The 15,542-nt window shown below is 46.7% G+C and overlaps 1 protein-coding gene across 2 annotated transcripts in view; it reads right to left on the reverse strand.

Moving 5' to 3' along the window:
• Nucleotides 1–2,765: 2,765 nt before the first annotated feature.
• Nucleotides 2,766–15,542, reverse strand: part of ILDR2 (immunoglobulin like domain containing receptor 2) — a 61,020-nt gene continuing 48,243 nt past the window's right edge. For both annotated transcript variants that reach the window (XM_057535323.1, XM_057535317.1), the window contains 3 exons: nucleotides 12,007–12,223; nucleotides 9,891–10,563; nucleotides 2,766–8,614 (listed from right to left, as the gene is read on the reverse strand). In XM_057535323.1, the coding sequence (XP_057391306.1) occupies nucleotides 8,579–8,614; nucleotides 9,891–10,563; nucleotides 12,007–12,223 (926 nt within the window). In that variant the 3' untranslated portion in view covers nucleotides 2,766–8,578. The remainder of the gene's footprint in view (nucleotides 8,615–9,890; nucleotides 10,564–12,006; nucleotides 12,224–15,542) is intronic.

A 15,542-nucleotide genomic window follows, 5' to 3' on the forward strand; every position in this document is an offset into this window, starting at 1 on the left:
GCTTCATTTCCACTTCCTACCAAGCAAGAAACATGAGGTTTTCCCCAAGTGGTACCCACAGAAGTCTACCCTGAAACTATAACGTGGAAAGATCTAAACTTGCAGAACATACAGAAGGACTCACCACTTCCAAATAAAGAACTCCTAATGCACTTAATTTGATTTTCCATAAGTGAATTAATACACAACTTTTTAAGGATACAACTCTTAGACACTGTGAGGCACACTTCAATACCTTGAGTCCTGGAAAGTTAGCACCAGAGGTGTTCCTTTATATGTGTGCCACTAGATGGCGTGTCAGGCTAACTCACTCCCCTTCTCTGAGCAACTTGCTAGCTACCTCTACACCTCCTGCCATATTTGGTGAGTCATTTCAGGCCACTTGATGAGCATTCAGGAAATGCTTAATACCAATTCACCAGAAATGTAACTTTCACCTAAATGGTGTGATGAGTATTATTAGGATGTCTCTACCAAGAGTTTTTTCAGAGACTGAAATCAGCCTACTTCTTTATTTCTTGAATTGAATGTATATAAAAATATGACTTTTACATTAAGCAAACAGAAATCAGTAGGGTTAAAACGTAAAACAGTTGATTTTTCCCCACAACTGCCTAATTCTAATCCATCCTATGGGTCTACTCCTTCCTTGCTTCTTGAATGAAATCTAGATCTATAATTTCTTTGGTTACTCTTGAATAATACATGGTATTCTGTTCACTTTTAACTTACCCAAATAGTCTTACAGTACCATAATTAAAATAATAATTCTTTTATAATGATCAAACTGGATAATTTGTAAAGTTAAAGTTTCTTGCTCTCCCCTATTGTAGGCTCATTTTACTCTAGAAGCTTGCATTAGAGAGAAAGGCATGTGCCTTCTAGATTTTCCCCACTAAGCACTTCCACTGCTTCTTCCCTCAATCACTTATTCTTCTTGGACCCTCCAGTGTTGCTGTGTGTATGTATGTAGATGTGGAGTTATTGTGGAGAGAATGAGGACAGGTAAGGAGCAAGAAAGGTCTTTCTTGACTGGCATCAATACAATATGACATTTTACCAAACATGAATTCACAGTCAAAAACTACAAAACATATAAGGAAACAAGAAACCATGAGTGAGAGTTAGCAGAAGTAACAAACTTCAAAATTAGACCCACAAAGACTGCAGATATTAGAATTATTGGGTATAAAGTATAAAATTAGTACATTTATATATTCAAAGAAATAAGAGGGAATTGTATACAACAGTAAGGAGCAAAACACTATCATCAATGACTATGCAGATTTGAAAAAGAACTAAATTGAATTTTTATAAATGAAAAATTTATAAAAATTTATTAATTGAAATTAAAACTCAAAGGAAGGAGATTAGGGGAAACTAAAGAGAAAAGTCGTGAAGTGGAAGATTAACTTGAAGGAATTACCCAGAAGAGACCACAGAAAGATAAAGAAATGAAAAATATAAAAGATAGATTTAAGCAATATGTAGAATAGAATGAAAAGGTCTAACATACATTCAATTGGAATTCTCAAAAGAGATTTTAAAGAGGAGAAGAAATATTTGACATGTTAATAGCTGAGAGTTTTCCATAATTAATGAAAAATCCACAGATTCAGGAAGCACAACAAATCCCAATGTGAATAAGTAAAAAGAAATCCACAACTGGTCACATGTTGATTAACCAAAAACAAAAAACAAAAAAAAACAACAAAAAAAAAACACTAGAAAAAAGAAGAAAATCTTAAAAATAGCCAGAGAGACAAGACAGATTACTTGCAAAGGAAGGATAATTAGATTGGTAACTGGCTTCTCAAAAGCAACAACAAAAGCAGAAGGGAGTGGAATAATACCTTCAGTGTGCCAAGAGAAAATAACTATTGATTTAAAATTGTATACTCAGTAAAATTATCTTTCAAGAACAAGAATGAAGTAAAGATTTTGTTTGAAACAAATACAAACTGACAGAGTATCCTACCAATAGACCATCACTAAAGAAAACTTCCTTCGGATAGAATGGAGACGTTTTCAAAAGCAGATCTGAAATGCAGGAAGAAAAGATGTGTAGAAAAAACAAGTAGGTGATTCTAAACAAACACTTTATAAGTCAAACGCTGTATTTTATAAAAGCTGAAAAGCAAGATAGAATTAAAGCAATGGATAAAATAGCAGAAAGTTCAGAGGAGGTAATCAGAGTTAAACTGTTAGTGTCTAACTTTAAATTAAATCTACATGTGAACATTTTAAAGTTAACCATTAAAAGAAGAAGATTGAGTCCAGATGCTTCAAGCAAGGACAAATTTTCCATTCAGCCAGAACCCTAAAGTCTGGAACTCCCTTGAGACGGCCTGGCCAAGAAGAGAGGATTAATTGTTCTCTGGGGGTACTTATCACTTCCTTTGCTAACAAAAGTTTTAAGTTGCCTTCTCTAAATTATGATGGTGTGGAATTTTTCAAATCTCTTCAGAACTTAAAATGTCTCCCCACAAATAGTGTCCTTCCTCCCTTCCCCAAGTGCCATTTCTAGCAGGCAAATGCTTGGACCCTTCTTGAAAATGAGCTAAGAACCATCCCATTGTCCAATCATCTTTCCTACTCCTCAACTCCTGAGTGTCAGACAGTCTGTGGAGAGTGGTGAGAGTGGCCACAAAATGTATCCGGGCTGTAGCTTATTAAAATCTATAAAAACGTACATTACACTCTGTCAGTACTTGCCTCTATTCCCACAGTATTCATTCCCCATTACAGTACTTAAAACAACCTGAGGAGGTCATGTACTGTATGATTTTTTTTCCCCTGCTGAGGTCATTTAATGTCAGATCATGATTAAACATAGTTGTGCTAAATCATGAGTTCTTCATAACCAATGTAGGTGAAAATGCTTTATTTAGTTTAAACGTTACAGACAAATTCACTTTGTATGTTTGACACTGAAGAAAAGTCATGGGCAACAGTGATACAAGTATTTCAGTTTTGATGCCACAGACAAGGCACAAAAATAACTGGGCAGGTGACTCTCATGAAGCAGCTTTCTGACCTTTCTTTGTCCTGTTGTTCCTTCTAGTCCCTTTTCCTTTATTCCCACAAGGAAAATTCTCATTGGGTAGTGCCCAATACCTTTGTTAATAGAGTGGTTTTTCTGAAAGCCAAGGTAAGAGGCAAGTTTGTATCTCTTCTAGCCTCCCTAGAAGAAATGAGCCAAACGACATGCACCTGTATCCAGCCTCACCAAGAAACCCTAACATAACTATTAACTAAACTGCTGTATTGCCTCCCTCTATATCTGGCCCCTCTTAGTTCTACCTAAAATCCCCAAATGCGGTGAAGATGCCAGATAGTTCGTTCCAGGCAGGTCACCCCCAAGCCCCGGAATTCTGAGTCTAGATGAATTTGTAGTCTGGCTCAGAAATTCCTCTTCAGGAAGGACTCTAAAATCTGAAGCACATTTTTATCAAAGCCTTTCCCCCTCCAGCATGGCTAGTGAAAATGAAAGTGTCCGTGAGTAGAGCCGACTCCCCCTCAGAGCAGTATTTGAGGACCAGCGCTTAGGAGGATGAAGCAGCTACAGTGCCTGTCTCCATAGATCACCCTGGTGATGCCGTGAGTGAGCGCTGCATCCGGGACTCTTCTCCCCAGATGCTGGGCTGATTCCACTCCACGCGTATTATAGGAATTGGAAGGAACCCTTGACAGATGGTCAGAAGGCCTGGCTCTATGATTTAAAAAATTACTTGACTATAGGCAAATCACTTAGCCTTTTTCAGTCTCCGTTTCACACTGTTTGATGGGACCACCACGTCCACCCTGAGGGGTCTCTGTGAGGATCAAATGAGATAATGCATGTGAAAGTGGTCTGTAAATAGTAATACACCAGAAAAATAATACAAACTTTATTCTTACTGCCCTCAGTCAGTGCTAAAGCTCAGGCTGCTGCTTAAAGCAGCTCCACACTATCCTTGCTTCTCTCTGTTGTTAAAAAACCCTTACTTGGAGCTTCACTGAGCGGCTTCCCAGGTGAAGAGAGGAAGGATACTGGCGGGAAAAAACTAGGCACTTTTTTTTCTTTAAGTACCTGGCCCCTATTTTGGTGACTCTGGATCTCTACATCTTATAAATCAATTTCAAACCCTTGTAAGATTGTGGCAGCATTTAAATCTGATGTTGGAAGGATATATAACATAGATTTTATTGTTCTTGCCCATCCCACTTTGGGTCTAAAGGCGGAAGTAGGTGTTGACCAGCCAGGCTGACGATTTGAATGCTTCAAAAAGTGATTTATTTTTGCCAGTTCCCCAGTGGTCTCTTTTCTTTCTATTCATGATCTAAGGTTTGCTCAGAATGACATCAAGGGAATGAGAGAACTACCTGTAATTCTTGTTCTCAGATCTGAGATTGTCACAACAGGATCTCTATTCTAGCACTGGAAACAACTGGAACAGCCTGCTGGGGCGTGCTCCCAGCACTCCTTTCTCTCTGCCTCACACCGTTCTCCTACCCCTGGACCCTGGCCAGCCAATCACCAGCATCGGAGCCAGACTGCCGGGGGGTTCGCCACTGCCAGCCCCAAGGGAGAACGAGCGACCTCACCAGGACATTTGAAGAAAAAATGTCGAAGCCTGAGGAAGCCTCACAACCAAGTGTTTTGGGGCACATGATGAGGTATGATCTAGCGTTAAGATTTCCCAAATACATGTGATCATAGGACTCTCCTGAAATACGTGTTAAACGTACAAATCCTAGCCCCAGACCCACCCCGTCAATCTCCCAGGCAGGGCCCAACAACACATTCTCAACAGCAATCAAGTAATTCATATGGTTAGGCAATCTGGGGAAACACTGACCCAACAGGAAAGACCCAATTAGGGTTTTGACTTCACTAATGGCAGCGATGGCTTATCTCTCCATCTATCGAGAAAAGAGGGGGTGAGTTACAACACTAGCTGTGACCTTAGCCTCTCTCAAAGGCTGCCTAAGGTCTCATCAGATTACCTATAGGAAGTCTTTCAGACTATTTAGAAATATTTACAGATGTGGCTAGGTCTTTTCAGCGTGGAGAGCCGTGGGCTAGAAGGGCAGCCACTTCTCATGCCCAGTTTGCACAGTCCCGTGCCAGGTGCAGAGCATGGAGATGAGGCCGATCATCTCTGCAGGACATTCTCTGCATTAGTGGAGGTGGACAGCAACACTCACGGCTGCAGAACTGAACCCGTGGAGAGCTCCCCCGTGAGCACGAGGTCCAGCAAATGCCCCCAGCTTCCTCGTAAGTCTCTGCATGGTCTAGAGAAGTTCATCCATGCCACCTGCATCCATGCCCCCTCATCCAACACGTCCCTGACTCAGCTGTGACTCACAGGCAAACACTCTCACGCATCATCCCACCAGGGCCTCTGCCTTTCAACCCTCCCCATCCTAACTCACCTCTTCCAGCTCAGACTTGTTAATATTGGCTTTTCAGATCACTGAGCATATCTTTAAATAGGATGGATGGACAAACACACACAACACAAATATCAAAATATACCCATTTAAATTAAAAACCTTTAATTCTCTGGGTTTGTTGTAATTTATCCATAGCAATATTTCATATTATATGCATAAAATCTCCCAGTTCTTTCTTGGGCATGTCTTATTCCCCCTATTCAATGGCAGGGTCCCCATGGACGGAGACCAAGTCTTACACAAGTCTTATCTTGTACCCCCAGTAACACCTAGGAAGGAAGCTCACATGTATAAGCACTTCCTATGCAGGACAGACTATTTAGGGGAGAAGAAACAGAAGGATGTGTTGAGAAAAGCTGGGGTGCCGAGGATGGCCAGCTTTGCCTTTACTTGTCCAGTCAACCTTATCTCCTGTCCACATACCCAGAAATGACTGTTTTCTCTCTCGACTGGAGGCCTGGAGGTCCGAGTGATTTATGCAGCCCTTCAGAGGACGACCTGGTCCCATCTCCCCAGGTTATTTCAGTAGCCTGTTATCATCTTTGTATTTTTTCTTGTCTGTCTGTAGTTCTGTTGTTTGGGGACTGCAGGTTTCCAATTTTAATAATTCTTTCCCATGGCTCCCTTCAACCTTCACCAAAATCATACATGCCCCTGACTAATAAAAGCAGTATTTTTGGTCTCTGCAGCTGGTGCTACGGGGCTCTTTGGTGGTGAATAGCCTGACACAGTGCTCAGTATAATGAGATAATAGCTACTGCAGCTACCCAAGATTCTCTAAAATTGCCTGAGCAAGTTGAAATCCAAAGCTGGTGACTAAGAAACGATGTTTTAATCATCTTTACCATCGGAATTGGGGCCCAAAAAGACAGACTAGACCTAAAGCTTTCAGAGGCCAGGGACACCAGCAAGTCTAAAACTCAGCACCAGGGTTATGGCTTGTGTCTTCCAGCCCTTGGAAGTGCCAGCACTGGGCTGAACTGTTCTCCTGGTTCCACTCACACAGGCCAAGGCCACTGTGAAGTCCTTTGGCAGGCCAGTTCTCCCCCAGGCAATGATATCAACTTATCCTTCTGACCCTCACCTAGCCACTTCTTTATTTCATTGCACACATAGGACCGGTTTGGAAATGCCATGAATTAAATGGATACCAGAGGGGTGGTACTCTGAGAAAAGGGCCTAGCTCCAGTCAGACGGTTCTGGCAAGACCAAGGAGGTGCTGAAGAAGAAGCCTTTTTCAGAGGTTGCCCATGGATCCATAGATAGAGGATGGACCACTGCTGGGAGCAAAGGGATAGCGCCAAGCATCATTGTCCCCCAGTATTTGACCCAACCATGTATCCCACCATAACAGTGTGGGATGAAAAGCTGTGACAAAAGTCTGTCAAAGAAAGTGGAGACTGAGAGATACCTAAGGTTAGATGGAGTCAGGGTTTTAGGGCTAAACATTCAGACAAGAAGAAAAAGCCAGTTTTTCCTTGAAGAGAAATGAACATTTAAAGAGTGCACCAACTTCTCATGCCTTGAGTAGGAATCAGCAATTTGGGCTGGGCTCAGGTAGGCAGTTCTTCTGTTGGTCTTGGCTGGGCTCCCTCATGTGTTTGCAATCAGTTGAGAGTTGATAGGCTGCCAGTTAGGGTGATGGGGGTAACTGGGCCCCTTTCTCTCATCATGCAGCACGCTAGCCCAGGCTCATTCACCTGGTGGTGACTGCAAGTTTCCCAAGAGCAGCAAGAGAGGACAAGCCCCATGCACAAGAACTTGTCAAGTCTCTGCTTGTGTCACATCTGTTATTGGGCCACTGGCCAAATCAAATCACATGGCCGGTCCCAGATTCAAGGGGTTGAGAAACAGACTGCACCTCTTGATGAGAAGGGAAGAGTGGCCATTTTTCACACTCTATACAAATTACAAAATCCAGAATGATTTAGCTTTGGGATTTAGGCAAAATCTATCATTTAGGCAAGGGTGGGAGTAGGAAGTGCTCCTTCCTGAGAAAGTAATACCTCTCATCTCCCAAGAGCATCTAGAGTGGCAGCCTGGTGAGGCCCAGCGATGCCTGTCCCACACTCAGGTGTCCTGGAATGACGAAGCTGGGATGGCAGGAACAACTCATGGTAAACGAAGTATAAAACACACAGAAGATCCAGTGGAGTCTGCGGGGGAAATGGCCCATATTCAAATTATAATGAGACAATATATTCTTTTCTTCTTAGATTCCTTCTCATTCTTCTCTATTTTGCATTACTGTCTTCTCCTCTTTTGCTCCCTCTTCTCTTTCATGTGTATATTTTAATCATTTATCAAAAGGCACCTGATGACAACCTAATCAGAGTGCAGACGGAGGCAGGGCTCTGCGTGTGACACCGACCTGTGGAGAGTCCAGGAGAGGGGAGGACAGGGAGAGCCCTTGATGTCCAAGACTCAGACGTCGCTGTGCCAAAAGAGAAAAAGCAGTTTATGTTCTCAGGATGGAAGAAGAAATAGCACTTCGACAGCTCTTGCTTTGTTCCAGCCACTCAAGAACTGTCATTCAGGACAGTACACTGAAGTCATTTCTGTGACTGTCCCACAGGTCACTGTCACTGAGCTCACCACAGGCCTGATTTCAGTGTAACAACAGTCATTGACTAGTGACTGGGAGGTAATGGGGCTAAAAGGTATATTTTGTCTGAAGCTATCTTCCGCTGTCAGTGAATCCCTTCTAATAGTAGTAATCAATTCTGTCTCTAAGCACAGCACAGGAGGTATAGAAAAGCAGACGGTCGGCATAGGCATTATCTGGAAGTTAGCAGTCCAGAGCTAACTCCCTTTCAGAATTGGAAAAGGAATCCTGGTTTGGCTAAGGAAGGAGATTGGGCAGGATGAACTCTGTGGGTGAGAAACTCCATGTGTGGGAATGTGCTCACACGTAGTTGTTTCCTTGATGAGCTTCTCAAACTAGTTAGATGGGCACTGAGGTTTGGAATCAGCCTCCCTTAAAGGCTGCCCCCCATCCCTTGCCAAAGCAAAGATCAGCAAATCTTCCAAGGTGGTGGCCAGAGAAGGTCCCGGGCCTGCTGCTTCTTGGATTTGTGTCTTGTTCCCGTTTTCTGCTTCTGATTTCTAGTCATCCAGAGAGTTGTCTTGAAAACAAACATCAGACCACAAGGGACATCCTGGTTGGAAAGTCACTCTGGGGGAAGAGCAGGAAGAGCCTGATTAAAGAGACCCAACCCAACACAACAGATGGTTCCCTGGGCAGAGTCCACACCTGTTCAGAGCCTGGCACACCCTGACTTTTAGGGCATTTCATTAGGCTTGTGACTACTGTCCCTAAGCCTTAACTGGTGCTGAAGCCAACATACATCTCATGAAACTTAGTCCCATGGCCACAGAATAACTTCTCACCCCTTTAAGGATAACTACAATGTATACAGTTCCACAACAGTTAGTGCAGATGGTGTACCATAAACCTGATATCACCTGAAAGTTCCTTCCCTACTCACAGTACTTTGGTCATCACAGTTTTTGTTTGGGAGGGGTTAATAATCATGCTAGAACCTTTTTCTGTTCATGTTCTCTCCCCATACTACACACTAAAGAAAATGTCCAGCTTGGAATTATGAAAAACAAAATGGCGGGAGAGGCAGGGTAACTGAGGAGGGGGCAGAAGCATCTGGGCTTGGAGAGTGGCCTCTGGAGTACAAAGGCACCTTGGAAACCCACATCTGTGATTGTCCCCCAACAATCTCTGAGGTCACATTTGGGGGCTGAGGGATGGAACGGGCTGCTCTTGGCATTTAGAAAGAAAACAAAGTCTAAATAAGGCCATTTACACAAGAGACAATTAGCTGGGCAGGGACTGAAAGACTTCCTTCACATATACAGGGCATAGGATAGTTTACACTCAATAAAACGTCAAAGGAAAAAAGAAGTGAGCTGTCCTTCATGACCACCGATGGCTACTAACCTCGGGAATGTGGACTCTTTGGGGCATTTGATGCAAGTTACAAACCCTCACCCTAAAGGGGGTAAGGGATGGGGAGGAAGGCACATATAAGCATGCATAGAGCATAGATCGTCTGCACGCAGACCTCAGAAGCCCACCTAAAGGCCTGTGGTAGTAATGACCCCTAGAATCCCTGATGCTAAATGCTTCTTAAAGCTCGTCGTTAATGCTCTCGAATACTCTACACCTATGCACCTGCTACTTCTGCCTTTTTTCAATGCTCCAGGGGCCCACACTCACTTACTTCACCTGGTCCTGGATAGAGGGAAGCGGGGGACAAAGCAGCCTGACACCTGCGTTCCCCAAGTAGGAGGACCCGCTCCCTCCACCTGGGCCCCACTCGGCGTCTGGGGCAGGGCCCTCCTTCTCAGCTCTCCCTCCTCCCCAGCCCCGCGGCTCCTGGACAGCGATCGTGCCCGCTGGCTCCCCGCCCGACCCGTGGAGGCTGCCTGGGCCTCACCGTCTTCTTGGCGGGTTCCTTCTTCCTCCTCTTCTCCGAGTTGCTGTGGTAGGGCAGGTCACGGCCGCGGTAGGACGGGCCCCGGCTGAGCTCGAGCTCGCTGTAGGGAGGCAGCGCGTCGTCGGGCGCGTCCTCCTCTTCGCCCTGCGGCGTTCCCTCCTTGTAGGTGGACGGCGGCGACCAGGCGTAGTAGGAGGCGCTGCGCGGGCCGAGCTGCGCGCTCAGCTTGGACGGCGTCTCGAGGCTGCCGCCGCGGCTGGCGCCCTCAGGCAGCGCCTGCCGCTCCACCCCGGCGCCCCGGAACGAGTGGTCGTACTTGGGCGCGGCGCCCGGCGTGCGGCTCACCAGGCGGGGCAGGTGTGCGTCGTCGGGCGGCCGCCGGCGCGGGGGGCTGTAGGACCAGCCGCGGTCCGCGTCGGTCAGGGGCTCCCGGCTGCGGCTCCGCTGCCCGTAGTACTCCTCCAGCGAGCCGTCCTGGTAGAAGCCCCCGTGCGCCCGCGCCTCTGAGCGCTCGAAGCGGCTCCCGCCCCGGGCCTCGTGGTTGTTGCCGTCCGCCCTGCGCGACCGCGGGCCGTAGGAGTCAGCGAAGGCCGCCAGCTCGTCCATGGAGACGGCCGGTACCCCGGTGGCGAAGTTCTTCCGCGACAGCATCTCGGATTTGGAGCGCTGCTGGCTGCGGGCAGAGGAGGCGCTGGTCAGTCCAGGTAAGCCGTGCGCGAGGCAGGGAGCTTGAGCGGGGATCTAAGGGCCCCTGTCGTGTCTGGGGCCTCTGTCAGGAGACCGAGGTCCGAACCACGGCTCCGCTCCTGGCTGGATGAATCACCTCAGGCATCTCTCACGCCTCAGAATCAACAAACAACAAGCTCAAGGCGGCCATGCCCATCTCGAGTGTTAGTGTTAAGGATCAAGATGGGGTTGTGTGGATAAAAATACTTTGTGATCTACACGGTGCTGAAACACACGTTGGGCCTTCTTTTGGCCATTATGATGTGACCTCTGGTTGACAGCCTTCTGACTCACTCCTCACACCCTCAAAGCCAGCGTGGGTGATGTGGGCCTGCAGTACACACAGCGGTGGCCCACGGAGTCCCTGTAATATTTGGTGACAAACAGAGGCCTTTTCCTTCCTCAGAGCCGAGGGCAAGTTACCTCTTGGGGTGGCAGGCAAGAGGGAGCCTGCAGTTGGTACTTTGAGAGAAAAGCAGTATCTACTGCCCTTCAAGATACAGGATAGGTGAGTGGGGAAGGTGCTATCCGGAGGGCACTGGCTACACAAAACTGGACAGACAACTTGGCCGCCCCACATTCATTGGCCATGTGACCCAGGGTAAGTTCCTTAGCATCTGTAAGTTTCAGTTTCCCCAACTTAAAATGGGGACATTAATAGTACCTCCCTTTTAGAATTATGAGACTCAAATGCAACAGTATAACATGTTTGGCATTTGACCTTTCACAAAACAAATGATCAAAAATGATGGAGGTGGGGCTTCCCTGGTGGCGCAGTGGTTGAGAATCTGCCTGCCAATGCAGGGGACACGGGTTTGAGCCCTGGTCTGGGAAGATCCCACATGCCGCGGGGCAACTGGGCCCGTGAGCCACAACTACTGAGCCTGCGCATCTGGAGCCTGTGCTCCGCAACAAGCGAGGCCGCAACAGTGAGAGGCCCGCGCCCGGCGATGAAGAGTGGCCCCCGCTTGCCGCAACTAGAGAAAGCTCTCGGCCAGAAACGAAGACCCAACACAGCCAAAAAGAAAGAAAGAAAGAAGCTTTCATTAAAAAAAAAAAAAATGATGGAGGTGATGGGTGGGGTTTTTTAGAGGTTATAGGATAAAACATGAGAAGAGCAGAGAAATGTTAGCAAGGTTCATTAAGGGGTCTAGAGTACCCTCTTCAAAGAGCCTTGAGTGATTACTTCTGCACATGGTGTCCCAAGTGTTCCCTTGCTTAATACATGTGGGAAAGGGATGTTCAATAGCCCACAGAGAGATGTGGCAGGATAACCTAGTAGGGCAGACAGAGATGCTGTTGGATCACAGCAGCCTCCGATGCACCCTGCCTCCTGGCTCCTGCCCCCGCACGCCCAGCACCAGCGTCGCCCTGCCACGGCCGTCTTAACCTGTGCCTGAAGCTCTCCAGATCCTCTTTGTTATACTCCATGGCCGAGGGCCCCCGGCTTGCCCCGCTGCTGCCTCGCATGACGCCTGACCAGTAGTCAGGATTGCTCTCCAAGTCCCCGGACACAGGGAACTGTTTGCTTCGCATCTGATGGTAAGACTGGCGGAAACTGCTGTCTTCCTCATGCAGGGAGCTGAGTTCCGAGATGGTGTTGTTATCTGCAGGGACAAAAACCAGGCATGACACAGCTTCCTACCCATAGAACAGAATGGGAACCCGGTTAACGGCTGAGACTAGTGGCTTTGGGAAACTCCCATCCGAGGGCCTCAATCCTGTCCAGGGTGGGTTGTAGACCTGAACTAGTGGTATTTGTGTTCTTAGCTCAGCAGGAACTGGCTCCAGCTAGAAGCCCACTTGCCTACAGAGAGGGAGGCTTCCTACATGCTCTGTTCTTGGAATAGGAAAACAATTGTTATTGTTCCACCTAAGGCAGGCTTCCCGGAACTTGGGCTCTCTACAGCTGGTGTCCCCCTAGTACATCAGCATCCTTGCTCAAATGTTTTTCTTCTTGTTGTTTAATTCGGTGATGAGCCATGATGATCCCAGGCATGAGGCAAAAGGGGCAAAAAGAGAGAGAAGCCACAGACCATAGGACCTTCCCTACTGTTGGCTGAGTCCCAAGATGGGGCCTTCAGTGTCAGTACTACACCCCCGCTTTAGAGGCACCCCATTCCAGCCTCCTGCAGTTGTGCCCTCGCCACAGAGCGAGTCCACCGGGCCGAGGGGATGTACACACCTAGTGGCCATCACCCCCCTTCTGGATGTTCATCCAGGAACCTGGACTATCTTCCCCAAACAATACCAAGTCCATTTCCAGGGCCTGAGTAGACCTCTTCCAGTCCCCAAAGAGTATGGGGGCGATGGGTGGCCAGGACAGCTGTTTGGAGGTGTGGGAAGAAAAGGGGGAGGTTGGGCTGCACTTAGGGCTTCTGGGCCTGGGCTTATACTCTGGTCCTAGAACAAAAATCTAAAGAGGGAGGGGATGGTCACAGCCTTCTCATTTCCTAGGGTTGCCTAAGTAGCTTTTCACAAAAGCACTTGTGAATAAGGACCAGAGTCACGGTCTGGAAAGAAAAAAAAAAAAAAAAGAAACTATTTATTTATAAAACTTTGAAATGGGTTGAATTTCACATTACTTAAAAAATAAATCTAGCGAATCTATTTGTAATGTAACTGAATCCATTTGTTTTCTAAAAATCCTTTGAACTTCAAAGTATTATCAAAATCAACATTTATAAGGTGTAGGGCCTGGCTGCTGAGCAAGAGGTAAACCGAGATCAGGTGTGGGAAGCACAGATGTGTGTCTCAGTGTCCCCTCTGCCTCGTCTCCTCCCCATCCCCAACGGTCCTTAGAGGAGCAGAGAATTTTTGCTGGTTCCCACCCATGAAGGGAAGGGAGGGTCTCCCCCCACAGCATAAACACAGCCTCCTTGTCCTGTTTTACCAGGACACAAGGCTGACCAGGAATGCCGTTCAGTTTGGTCATGTGATCAGCTGGTTTTGAATTATAATCTAATTTTAAGCCTTTTCTGCCCCGTAAGGAGAATGGATTAGTTCGTGCCTATTTTAAAGGAAAACAACTCAGATCCTATTGATTAATCAAATCTAGAACCTTTCTTTTCTCATGATCCCAGCGAACTCCAATCTCCCGGGAACCATACAGAAGAGAACTTGAAAATGCACCAAGTGTGCTTATTGAAAAATGACATTATTTATTCAGACCTTTCCTTAAACTTCGGGGAATAATGGACAGTTTTCATTTCTCCAGATAGTAAGGGCTAGCCCTGTTTCACCATTCATACGATCGATAGTCCAGGCTGTCTGCTGCTCTAAAATTTCTGCCACAGTGAACATGAACATGAACATTCCCCACTTCACAGACACCTAATAATGGAACTCTAGAGCAGGATAGGCAAACTTTTTCTGTAAAGGGCTGGATAGTAAATATCGTAGGCTTTGCAAGCCATACTGTCACAACTATTCAACTCTGCCATTGCAACATGAAAGGAGTCATAAGTAATACAGAAGTGGATTGGCACGGCTGTGTTCCAAGAAAATTTACTTGCAAAAACAGGAGGTGGAACATATGTGCCCTGGGAGCTGTAGTTTGCCGATTCCAGACTGAAATATCCTAAGAGCAACCCCCTATTTACAAGGGGCAGGCGAATGAGGATCACACTGGCTGGGAAAGTCATGGGCCTGACCCTGAAGCTCCCATTTCTTAACAGAATCTGTTACTGCCTTGCCGCACCTGAAACGATGAGACTCATTTTATGATGAGATCTTCAAGAGTGTCCTATGTCCATGATCCACCCCAGGGTTTCCTTTGCTCTTCAGGAATAGAACCTCTCAAACTAAAGAGAACTAGATTCCTACTTCATGTCTCTGCAGTTACGGTAATGTCAACCTGCAGGTTCAGGAGCGCCGGGCTCCAGTCCTGGCCCCGACACTGAGCACGGGCACTGGTTACTTTCCCTCTCTGCCTCCCTTGCCTCTTCCGTAAAATGAGGGAGGTAGATTCAACAGCCTCAGTCTCTTCCAGCTCCAACATCGTAAAGTCCTATGAGTTAGAAGGCTGTGGTCTTTGACTAGAAACTGCCGCTGCAGCTATGGCATCGTCCACAGTTGGCTCCAAAGTTTCTAGTTTAACAAAAGGGCACAGGACGGGAACCAGAAGAGCTGGGTTCTAGTCCTGATGCTATCACTTCAACCCTCTCGGCTTCTGTTTCCTCATCTGTCGACCCAGGCCACCCCTTGGACTCTAAGATTCCTTGGTCATTACCTTATGGCCAGCCAGCCCTCGGAGACCACTTTAATCCAGGCAGACAGAAGACATCACCTAAACTGGGATCCACCCTTTATTTTCAACCTCCGTTTTTCACTTTTTCTCTGAGCTGTGTGTGTGAGATTCACAGATTTCCTCCGTGGGCTCTTTCTCCTTGATCTCTGACTATCTCTGTCTCTGTCCCCGTACAGGGATCCATGACAACACTGTTACAACTAGCTTGTCAAGTGCAGTGACATCTGCATTCCTGACATTCCAATCTGGAGATGGTCTTTTTATAACCAGTGTGGTGGGCGGAGGCAGCAATGGATGCAACTCAGACAGGATGAAATTAGAATTGCAAACTGGGAGGGATATGTTGTCTTTAATCTGAATAAAGCTCCTCTAGTCTGGGACTGTTTCCCCAACAATGCCATCAAGTCTCTCATTGATTCCAAGGCGAGGAGGGTTCAAAGAGAGAAACGTAGTGACCTCACTCCCAGGCCTGCCAGCACCCTCTGATAATTAGCCTGTCCGTGTCAGACCTGCCCTGTGCTGCCTCTCATGATAGATGGTAATTTGGAATCCAAATCAAGAATCAGCTGTGTCAGCTGCAAAGTCTCCAAGGGCTGTGGGTGAGTTAAGGGTTGGGGCCCTGACACCTACAGACTCAGTAATTAAAATGTTCTTTTGACAAGAGGGGCAGTCTCTTT

Source organism: Balaenoptera acutorostrata, chromosome 1 (genome assembly GCF_949987535.1).
Source record: "Balaenoptera acutorostrata chromosome 1, mBalAcu1.1, whole genome shotgun sequence".
In the NCBI taxonomy this organism is placed as follows: Eukaryota; Metazoa; Chordata; class Mammalia; order Artiodactyla; family Balaenopteridae; genus Balaenoptera; species Balaenoptera acutorostrata.